Source organism: Solanum verrucosum, unplaced genomic scaffold (genome assembly GCF_900185275.1).
Source record: "Solanum verrucosum unplaced genomic scaffold, falcon-dt-bn FXZP01000278.1, whole genome shotgun sequence".
In the NCBI taxonomy this organism is placed as follows: domain Eukaryota; kingdom Viridiplantae; phylum Streptophyta; class Magnoliopsida; order Solanales; family Solanaceae; genus Solanum; species Solanum verrucosum.
The window spans coordinates 4,905,975-4,918,019 of record NW_026020332.1 but is presented as its reverse complement, the minus strand read 5'-3'; the positions used below and the strand labels follow the sequence as shown (position 1 = coordinate 4,918,019).

Genomic DNA, 12,045 nt, shown 5'->3' with positions numbered 1-12,045 from the left:
ACTATTTTTAAAATATATTTATTTATTTCATTTATTACTTTTATAATATATGAATATTTTATCTTTTAAAAAAATGTCATGTCGTTGAAACCTTGAAAAAACCCTTCTCAGATTCCTAAATAGAAAGAGGTGAGAATGAAAGGCATAAAACGCATTCAACGAACGCGATTTATGAGCAAAATTTGTGTCTTCTTATTTATTGTTGAAATTACTATACTACCTTTCTGTTTAATTTTATTTGTCCACTATTTTTAAAATATATTTATTTATTTCATTTATTACTTTTATAATATCAAGTAAAGATAAATATTTTATCTTTTAAAAGAAGTCATGTCGTTGAAAACTTAAAAAAACCCTTCTCAGATACCTAAATAGAAAGAGCTGAGAATGAAAGGCATTCATGTGTGTCGTCTTTTAATTGAATATGAGTATTGGTATGCCCATGTTTATTTTATTGCTATAATTCAACCTTGCTTGATTATGCGAAAATCGTAAAGTTGAAGGTGAGACTTAATTGTATTTTCATTGAAAATGATATTGTGAAGGTTGTTAATGTTGCATTAATTTTTATAGCATTTATTTCGATCTTTGAGCGAGAAAGTCTAAAACATAAAAATTTCCATTCACTTTGAAAATGAGAAAACAAATAAGGTCTTCTATGATGAGCTTCAACTTGAGCAAAGGAAGACAAAAGTAGTTGTTCAAGGTCTGTTTGGAGCAGCTATTGTTTCAAAAGTTAATCACACATCTAGAGTACAATCACTTCCTCTTCATTATTTGCTCCAATATTTCTTAATATTTAATTGAGATGGTAATAAAACTTGCTTTTGAAGTAGTCTTGATTATGTAGCATAAAATAAATTGTTAATCCTTAAAGAATAGCGTCAAAGTGTTCTTTACAAGTAGATTTTCTACAGTCCATTCAATATCTATGTTATAATAATCGATTGCCTTCCTATTAGGTATATTGATAAGCTTTGAATATGGATGCTAAATTGTAAATGTTTGACCAACTTAATATTGAACCAATTGTTGAAACTTGAAAGAAAATGATTGTGGATCTCGCTTGTATTTTATTCGATGTGGATTATTTTATCATGCAAGCTAAGAAATGTGATCCGTTACTAAATGATGGACATTTTGTTTTTTGAAATTACGATTATTTAACAATATTTTTTGCTATGTTGGATCCCGAATATATTTCATAGGTAGATCAAACCCACAAGTAAAATTATAAAACGTTGGGCCCGTGCTTAGCACGGGCAAGAACCATCTAGTAATATATAATATATAATATAATAAATCATTTTTTCTACTATATAATATATATTTATTTTTCTTATTATATAAGAGGGAGTTTATGATGGGACATTGTAATGTCCAATCATAAACTCCCTATATTATATATAATATATAATATAATAAATCATTTTTTCTACTATTTAATATATATTTATTTTTCTACTATAAGGGAGTTTATATAATATATAATAATATAATATAATAAATCATTTACAAATGACTTAAAATATTTCATATTTAAAGGATATATAATAAAATAGGTTCACTCTCAAAATTCTATCCGGATCACATATATTGGGACAGAAAAAATAACATATATCATTTTAAAATTACCAAAAAAGTATTATAAATAATAATAATTAACAACTTAAAATATCTTAAAGACATTTTAAAAGGGTTAATTTTGTAATTGTAATTTCTACTATATAATAAAAGGGAGTTTATATAATATATATTCTACTATTATATAATATCATAATAAAACCCCTTTTATTATATAGTAGAAATAAATATAATATATATATAATAATATAATATAATAAATCATTTACAAATGACTTAAAATATTTAATATTTAAAAGATATATAATAAAATATGTTGACTCTCAAAATTCTATCCGGGTCACATATATTGGGACAGAAAAAATAACATATATCATTTCAAAATTACCAAAAAAGTATTATAAATAATAATAATTAACAAATTAAAATATCTGAAAGACATTTTAAAAGGGTTAATTTTGTAAGTTTATCCATATCACATAAATTAGGACAAAGTGACTAGCAATGTAAGTTATTTGAAAGTTACAAAAAAATATTATAAATCACAATAATTAATAACTTAGAACATTTTTTTTTAAAATGCAAATTTGGATGACTCTTCAAATTTCATTTGTGTCACATAAATTGAGACAACAAAAATAACATATATTGCGCCCATTTTAATTTATTTGTCTTAATTTTTTTTATATTTAAAAATTGCGTAAAAATACTATTAATCATGATAATTGACAACATAAAATATTTCAAAAATAAATACATATAAAAAAATTCGATTAATTCTTGAAATTAATCTATCGTTAAAAATTATGTATAAAATACAATAAATCGTGATTTTGACCACTTAAAATATTTATTAAAAAAATAGAAAAAATAAATTGACTGATTCTTAAAATTAATCTATCAATGTCACATAAAATGAGACAAAAGTAGTAATATGTATTGTTTAATGTGAAATTATTGAAAACTACGTAAAATGTATTATAAATGTTAACAATTAACAACATTTGATTGAATCTTGAAATTTTATCAATGTTACATACATTGAGACAATTGGAGTAATATATATTAAGTATTTAAAAATTACGTACAACCATATTGCTTTATGTAGGCTTCGAATTATCGTGGTCATTTTTTAGGCTGATACAAGTTTTGTACCTTTTTTTTAATATTATAAATCGCAATAATTAATAATTTAAAATATTTTTAAAAATATATTAAAAATTTAGTTGGTTTCGGGAATTTTATTTATACTATATAAAATGGGACAAAGGAAGCAACATATATCATTTACAAATGACTTAAAAAGCATTAAAAATTAGAATAATTACCAATTTAAAATATTTAAAAGCTATATAATAAAATAGGTTCACTCTCAGAATTCTTTCAGGCTCACATATATTATGACAGAAAAAATAACACATATCATTTTAAAATTACCAAAAAAGTATTATAAATAATAATAATTAACAACTTAAAATATCTGAAAGACATTTTAAAAGGGTTAATTTTGTATTTTTATCCATATCACATAAATTAGGACAAAGTGACCAGTAATGTTGGTTATTTGAAAGTTACATCAAAATATTATAAATCACAATAATTAATAACTTAAAACATTTTTAAAAAAAATAAATAAATTTGGATGACTCTCCAAATTTTATTTGTGTGACATAAATTGAGACAACAAAAATAACATATATTGGGTCCATTTTAATTTATTTGTCTTATTTTTTTTTTGGTTTTTTATATTTAAAAAATGCGTAAAAATATTATAAATCATGATAATTGACAACATAAAATATGTTTTGAAAAAAAATACAAAAAATTCCACTCATTCTTTAAGTGAATCTATCGTAAAAATACTATAAATCATGATAATTGACAACATAAAATATTTCAAAAATGTTGTATGTGGATAGTCTTATTGTGCCTTGAATAGCGTCAAATAAAGTACAAGTTTGTGATAAAAAAACTTATTCCTTTATCCACGCAAACAATCGCTTCAAAATCTCCGTTATTAGCCCCAAAACATACCATTTATATTATTGGGCCCGTGCCCGTGCATAGCACGGGCAACATTACCTAGTATATATATAAGAGAAAGAGAGAGAAAGGATATGTTCTTCAAGACACAAACCATTATTATAACATGTATTTCTTTTCGTATAATGAATATTAATAGCATATGTGGCTTGTGTAAATTGATTTGTGCTAATTAATTAAACGTTAAATTTATAGATCAAATTTGATTCTAGTATTAAAAATATCGAAAATGATCAAAAATAATCTTGGACTATTTGAGAAGGTTTAAATATAGGGAAAATTTTCAAAAAAGTTAAAGAATTTTTACATTAATAAAATCAGAACTTGATAACTTTAGAAGGGTTCCATAGCAATACAAAAACTAATGTATATTAACTAAGAATATTGAAAACACACCAAAAATATAACAATGACTAATCTATTTGAATTGTATCATTATCCTCAAATGATACATTAATCCTGCTATATTGCGGAGGTGCTTCATTGTCACTTATAGCTCCGGCATCTTTTTTTTGTTGGCCATAATTCCATATGAATTTCCAAATTCTACAAAATCCGAAAAATTAAAAGAAAAATCACAAATATTTGATGAATAACTAAACAAAATCACATAAAAATTAAAATATTCAATTGGAAATCCGTAATATATAGAATCGGTGATTTAAACATCAAATCAAAATAAATCAAAATGGATAATGGAAATTACCTTGCTAATCAAGAAATCTGCTTGAATTACTAAATAAATTTCATTTAACAATAAAGAAGATTTCTTGATGAACAACAATTTAGCACCTTTAAAAAAGATAAACATGAAAGGTGGGGAAGAAACATGAATAGTGGAGAAGAAACGTGAATGGTGATGAAAAAGGGTTAATGTGTATTAGTTAATTTATTTTTTCTTTAAACCGTTATTGGTATACAATTTGGTCCAATAAAGGACTCTTTCCCTAAATAAAATTAATTTTATTTACTAAAATCTGAATACATATTATTTTATAAAATTATTGTCATTCTGTCATTTTAAATAAATATTTTAAAGTGTTGTTATTATGACTAATTATGTTAGTTATTATGACTTAATTGCTAATTTTCCCTTAAATATACCCCCTCATTCACTTATTGGGCTAAAATTAAAATACTCCTCAATCCACCTTATTTTATCCATTTCTACCCTTAAAATAGTAACCTTTATTTCTTTTTGGTTAATTTAAAATAGATAATTAAAAGATTTAAAATTATTTTTTGAATTTTAAAAATGTTAAAGTTTTGTGGTGCTAACATGTGACTCTTTGTACCTCTCCTGTTATATATAGATAGATAAGGAGACAAAAGATAAATATTAGCTAGCATTCAGATAATTTTTTGAATGAATTTTAGTAGAGATTACGAATTAAACTCCCTATTTTTGAATAATTTGTACTATTATTTTACTTTCCATATAGAGATACCAAATCTTCACATAATGTATACAATCTCCACAAGATCCACAAATTAAATTTTTTGTTGATATTCAAGTTATTAATTACATGCTATATTGATCTCCACATGTCTCATTTTATCTTTCATCTCAAATATATCAAGCAAACTTTCAATGATTTCTTCTCTTATTTCATGAATAATTAAATTTATATTTTAAAACATCACCATTTAATACTTATTCGAAGTTTCAAATTAAGCCTGGATTTTAAAATAATTTTCTAAATTGGTTTAATTACTATTATTTTAAAATGTCTTGACGAGATCATATACAAAATTTGAGAATATTTGGGGTGATTTAAAATTAGATTAGTCAAAATTCAAAAGTGGCAAACATCATTATTGTATTGTGTATCACGTGTATATCATTTGTATATCACATGTATGATGCATGTATGTCATATATACATGAAAGCTCTTAATTCTTGATATCTCTCCTTTTAGTTATTCCATTTCATTTAGGGTACCTATCTTTTACGATTTCGAAGTAACAAAGTAAACAAAATACATTTCATAACAATTTAATATGCGCTCATGCTATATTCAATCTAATTGTTTAGATGGATAATTCACAAAGCTTATCAAATTGTCATGATTCTAATGAGAAAAAAATACATAATTACCCCATTAAAGTAAGACCTATTTTTGAAAAAGACACTCAAACTTTGTGTGATTCTAATACATCCCTTAACTAGATTAATGTGAAATTATTGAACCATTTTTCAATATTTTATAGAGAGAGTGTATACCATTCACCTGAAGAGCGTGGGAACCTAAAAAAATAAGATTAAACTTTTTTTTTGCAATATTTTTTATTAACTATATAAATAATCTTTTATTTTACTGTTAATTTTTTTTTCTTTCTTCTCCTTCCCGAGCTTCACCATTGAAGGAGAGCTTGAAGTTTTTTTTTTCTTCTTTTTCTCGCTTGAAGTTTTTCATTTAGATTGGATTTTGACGGAGAGATTTGATTGTAACTAAATAACACAATCTCAATACATAAAATAAAATGTCTTTTTAGAATGATCACTGACAAAAAAATTCCATTGATAACGGAAGCAACGACAAATTTGCCGTTTCATCCTCAGATTTCTTTTCCTCCTTCTTGGCTAGTTGGGGTGAGAAGCTCCAGGAAGATGATGGCGACTTCGAAATAGAATCGTCGGCATTATTTCAATTAATCCCTGATCAATTTACGAGGGCTGAAATCCTATTCAGACCAAGCAAACATAATCTCATTTGCGTTCCGGAGAGAGAATTTTCGTTTTTTTCAAATACAACCCAGGTTGATTTAGAGTAAAAATCAAAGGCAAAACACACAAAAAGAAGACTTCAATAGAAATTTTAATTTGAAAAAAAGTAATTTTGAAAGCGGATTTGATTTTCCAATTTTAATTTTGATTTAGTGTTGTAAATGGTATTGTAGTAATGGCGGCCACTCAACTGGATGAAGAAGACCAACGTTAAGCATAATTGAAGAAGAAAGAAAAAATAAAGAATTAAAACTAAAAAAAAAACATAAAGAAAGACAAAAGATTAGGAAATTATATAAAAATTGACAGGTGGCAAACAACAATTGATGCGTGCTTATACCTTCTTTTTTATAATAAGTGAGATTAATTGAAAAATGAGATATTTATATCACTTTTAAATTGTTTTGTGGGGTACTAGGACCCTTGTAAAGTCTAAGTGTCTTTTTCAAAAATAGGTCTTACTTCAATGGGATAATTATGTATTTTCTCATCTAATGATACAAACATAAAAATTTGTAGCATGCAGTTTATGAAAAAACACACCTGACTTTATGTTATATTCTACATAATTATTTTGTTAAATTACTCACAATTCATACTGAATCTTCAAGTTTATGAAAATGGTAACTTATTTCAAAATTTGCAATATTTTAATTACTATTTCAAGGAAAATGTCATATTACTTCTCTCGTAAAGGCAAACATGTCTATTTTTATAACGGATACTAGTATGGGGGCAAAAGATAAATATTAGCTAATGCAGTCTAGAAATATTTTAATGATTATTTATAGAGATTACGAATTAAATTTTGTATTTAGAATAACGTATAGAACTATTTCACTTTCAATATATGAAAACAAAATCTTCACGTAAGATATATAATCTCTAATAAATTCACAAATTAAAGATTTCAAAGATATTAGGGCTACTAAATTACGTGTTATATTTCTCCTCACATCTCTTCTCTTATTATCATCTCTCTCAAAAAATTTCAACACACCTCGATGACTTCTTCTAGTGTGTATGATGTAAAGCTTCAACACCTAATGAAAAATAATCCTAGAAAGTCAAATTCAATGCTAAAACGTGCATCAATGGAATTATGTGATTTCTTTTGAGTAATTCAGCGCTTAAATCAGTATGAAATACATCTCTCAACTTCGAACTGTAACCACCAAATAGAGTTTCAACAATAGTTGTTTTCGAATTTCATAAAATTTTATTCACAACGTCGAACAGAAAGAAATTTGATAACTTAGGTGATTCAAATGTCAAGTAACCAAATAAAGCTTAACAACTTCTTTCAGTTTTAAATTTTCAAAATTTAATTCGTATCTGATGATGATTACACCGTTCGAAAAGAAGTGACATATGAATTAGAGCTTAAAATCAAGATTTTCAGTAATTGACTTAAATTTCTACAAGATGAAAAAAGTATTATTACATTAGCAATATATTTATAAAAAAAATATTAGTGCTCCCAAATGGTGAAGGAACAGTAAAGTTTCCTGTTTGAGGTGAGGTGAGGACAAGAATGGGTCAGATTTCAAATTCAGAAGCCCAAATCCCTTTTTAGGCGTTTGTTTGGAGATTTCAAGCCCAAACAGCAATACAATATACAATTCCAAAATGATCACGGCCCGCCGATCACCAGGGTTGGTCGACTTACTCTTTCTCTAAAGAAGACGATCGACCACTTTCCGGCGATTGTTAACGCTCCTCTTCCCCTTTTTTCAGGCAGCGAACTCTCTCTCCGGCGAAATCAAGTAGTAAGTTTCTCCATCTGTGGCTCTTGCTTATTCCTTTTCTAGATTTATTACTTTCTCTTTTTTTGGTTAGATTATAAAAAAAGCCCTAATTTTTTTCAGTGATTTGTACTGGTGCGGTTGAGTTTTGAGTGAATTGGAAAAGAAACTGTATGTATTTTGATGCATATGCGAGAATCTTTTTGACTGTTGCATAGCTATGTCGGTTAACAACAATAATAACCCTAACAAGAATATCGGAGGACCATCCTCCTTTGGCAATTCGCCGCCGGGTAATCCGATGGCACACCTCCAGGCACAATCACAAGGCCAGCAACAGATGCCTTCAGGGTTTCCTGGGGCATTTCAGTTATCGCAGCTATCTGCTGCACATGCCCAAGCAATTGCTCAAGCACAGTCGAAAGTTCAGGCTCATGCGCAAGCTCAAGCACAAGCACAAGCTCAAGCTGCCCATGCCCAATTTCAGGCCCAGTTACAGGCTCAGGGTTTGTCCCTTAGCCAGGCTCATGCTCTTGGCAATTTTGGTTCTTCCTCACCCTCGATGCCTGGAAGTGGTTTGGCAAAACGCTTACCTCAGAAACCTCCGGTGCGTCCGCCTGCATTCACAACTACTAACACAATTTCTCCAATGAGAACAATGGAGCTTTCAGCGGCTGCTCGTAGGAAAAAGCAGAAGCTTCCTGAGAAGCACATGCACGAGAAGGTGGCAGCTATTTTGCCTGAATCTTCCCTTTATACTCAGCTCCTTGAGTTTGAATCTCGGGTTGATTCCGCTTTAACAAGAAAGAAAGTTGACATCCAGGAGTCATTGAAGAATCCACCTACTATTCAGAAGACGCTTCGAATTTATGTATTCAATAGTTTTGCTAATCAGGTGCGTACGATTCCTAAGAAGCCAAATGCTGAACCTCCTACATGGACTCTTAAGATTGTAGGAAGGATTTTGGAGGAGGGAATGGATCCTGATCAAGCTGCCATGTTTCAGAAAACTAGCTCCATGTACCCAAAGTTTTCTACTTTCTTCAAAAGAGTCACCATTTCCTTGGACCAGAAACTATATCCTGATAACCATATTATAATTTGGGACTCTGCGCGATCTCCTGCACCTCAGGATGGTTTCGAGGTCAAAAGAAAGGGCGAGCAAGAGTTCACTGCTAATTTAAGACTAGAATTGAATTACATGCCTGAGAAATACAAACTTTCACCAGCTTTAACTGAAGTTCTGGGTATTGAGGTCGAGACTCGTGCTAGAATTGTCTCTTCTATCTGGCATTATGTTAAGGCTCGAAAGTTGCAGAACCCTGATGATCCTTCTTACTTCAACTGTGATCCTCCACTTCAGAAAGTTTTTGGGGAAGGAAAGGTTAAGTTCAATACAGTCACACAAAAGATCACACCTCATTTGTCTCCTCCACAACCCATACATTTGGAACACAGGATTAAACTTACTGGAAATAACCCTGTTGGAACTGCTTGTTATGATGTATTGGTTGATGTGCCATTCCCTATCCAGAGGGAGCTGAATGCTCTGCTTGCCAATACCGAAAAGACCAAAGAGATTGAAACTTGTGATGAAGCAATTTGTTCTGCCATAAGGAAGATCCATGAGCATAGAAGGAGAAGGGCTTTTTTTCTGGGTTTTAGTCAATCCCCTGTTGAGTTTATTAATGCACTTCTAGAATCCCAGAGCAAGGATCTGAAAGTTGTTAGTGGAGAGCCAAGTCGCAATGTTGAGAAGGAGCGCCGGTCTCAGTTTTATAGCCAACCATGGTATTTACTAATTCTTTGCCTCCTGCTGCTAATTTTTACTTACCCTTGCTATATAGTAAATTATGTTCTTGGAAGTTAAATTGCTTATTACCATACGGAGTAGCTTAATATTTGAAGTTTCAGAAATTTGGTAAGAAATACAACAATTTTCACCTAGGACAAAAGTTATACAACATTTGAATTATTCCCCACGGATATTCTATCTCAACTAATGATCAAATTAGAAAATCATTTCTATTCTGATTCTATGGAAAGTCAAGTTTCATTTTTGCGGGTCTAAATTTAGAGCGGGTGGAGTTCAGTAGGAAGTACTTTGCTTATTGTTTCATGTGATTTTGTGGCAGGTCATGTCATTTTTGTTTTATTTCATTGCGTCAACTTCCTTTCTAGTTACTTTCTTTTAATTTTAAGATGATGTTGTAACTAAAGGTGTTAAAGAAAATTTTCTAGTACTTACCGCATTTTAAGTTACCAGCACAGATGCCATATGGAAGGATCATTTGTCAAAGAAGTTAAAGATGCATTAAAAGGTTCTTAATATTACTCGAAATCAAATGTATAGTACTGACTAAAGAAAGGAGGGTCTTCAAGACAAATTTAACCAAAAGGGACAATTTTTTGTTGGTGTAATCAACCCTTTTATTCAAGACATTGTGGACCTCATCACGATATCTTTCCCCTTGTTGGTGGTGCAAAATTATGCAATGTTGAAGTGATGTTTGGAGATGCTAATGGAGATTGTTTTTTATTGCCAGGGTTGAGGATGCTGTTATCCGCTACCTGAATCGCAAGCCAGCTGCTTCTGATGCCCCTGGAAGTGGATGAGCTGAACTGGATCCTTGCCTGGTGTCAGAATGTTTCTGTAGAATGTATCTGACATCATTGTTATCTCAAATAGTCAGGAATGTAGGTTTTGCTCGCAATATTGGGTGGGGTACAGGGAAGAATTCCTCTGAAAGAAGCCTTAAACTATGTTTGGTTGTTCTTAACATCTCCCTGTGTTATGAATAGATGTTCAGTATTTGTATTTTCATAATCGAAAAAAAAAAACTTTGTTGCTATGTGCGACAAAACATGTAAAAGTGTAGGATATCTGGATGCGTTAATGTCTGATGATAGGACTTAAATTATTGATCTTCATTAGCATTCCATCTTTCCGTGATCACTGTATTGTTTGTTTGTTACTGTTCGTTTTATTCCATCGTTCTCTTGTCCTGCCCAGCCCCAGCAACATCTTCTTTTTCACCCGGTGTTCAGTATCCATTTTGTGTCTAGATTAATTTAGATTTGCCCTGGAAAATTCATGTCAAGGTAAAGTGCTCCCCACCAAACTTGTCTCCACCAGTTCAACTGCTTGTTGTCATTTGGTTTGTTTTGAAAACGTTTTTTATTTGCTTCTGGTAAAAGTACTTTCGACTGACGATTGCTGAGAATCTTTTGTTGTGTGGAATGTTCTTTGAAAAAGTTTCTCTAAAATGGACTACAATTCGACAAACCATGATGTAGGATTAGTTAAAAAGCTGAGGCTACCTCATTCATGCTCTTTTCTTTTTGTTGCGCAGGTCTCTTAAGTAATTCTACCGGACCTTGGAATTTGAAGGTCATGATTAATCCAATTTTATTAATCAAAAATTTAACTTGATCAATATATTATCCAAAATTTAATATGAATTTATCCAATAAATTTTCAATATATGTATTGATATTTTCGTTTAAGATTATTTAGCGGCATCTTCTTCTTTTAAAAAATAAAAATAATTTGAGTTAAATGTTTCATATTTTAAACTCGCTTTGTCCAACAATAGTTATCTACTATATTCAAAAATAGGATAATGGACAAGTAAAGATAGATAAAGAAGCATGACAGTTAATACTTAACACTAGGGGTGTTCACGGATTGGTTTAGATCGGTTATTGGTCAAAATCAAAATCAAATCAACTTAATCGGTTTTAAAATTATCAAAACCAAACCAAACTAAATATAGTATATATTTATCGGTTTGGTTATTATCGGTTTTGGTTCGGTTTGGTTTGGTTATTCGGTTATTAACCATAGACAAAAATAAAAGAAACAATTTATTCAAAACGTGAAAAAAGTGACAACAATCCATTTAAAACGAAAATAGTTACAATGACTAACTTTACAGAACTTT

At 29.5% G+C, this 12,045-nt stretch overlaps 1 protein-coding gene across 2 annotated transcripts; it reads left to right on the top strand.

The window, feature by feature from the left end:
• The first annotated feature begins 8,021 nt into the window (after positions 1-8,021).
• LOC125836146 (SWI/SNF complex component SNF12 homolog) lies at positions 8,022-11,041 on the top strand. Of its 2 annotated transcripts, XM_049515237.1 has the most exons (4): positions 8,022-8,125; positions 8,225-9,892; positions 10,648-10,744; positions 10,775-11,041. In XM_049515237.1, exons 2-3 carry the CDS (start codon positions 8,322-8,324, stop codon positions 10,715-10,717), a joined length of 1,641 nt encoding a protein of 546 aa, XP_049371194.1. In that variant the 5' UTR covers positions 8,022-8,125; positions 8,225-8,321; the 3' UTR covers positions 10,718-10,744; positions 10,775-11,041. The 2 variants fall into 2 exon arrangements, with proteins under 2 accessions (XP_049371194.1, XP_049371193.1); XM_049515236.1 differs by having other exon boundaries at positions 10,648-11,041.
• The last annotated feature ends 1,004 nt before the right edge of the window (positions 11,042-12,045 follow it).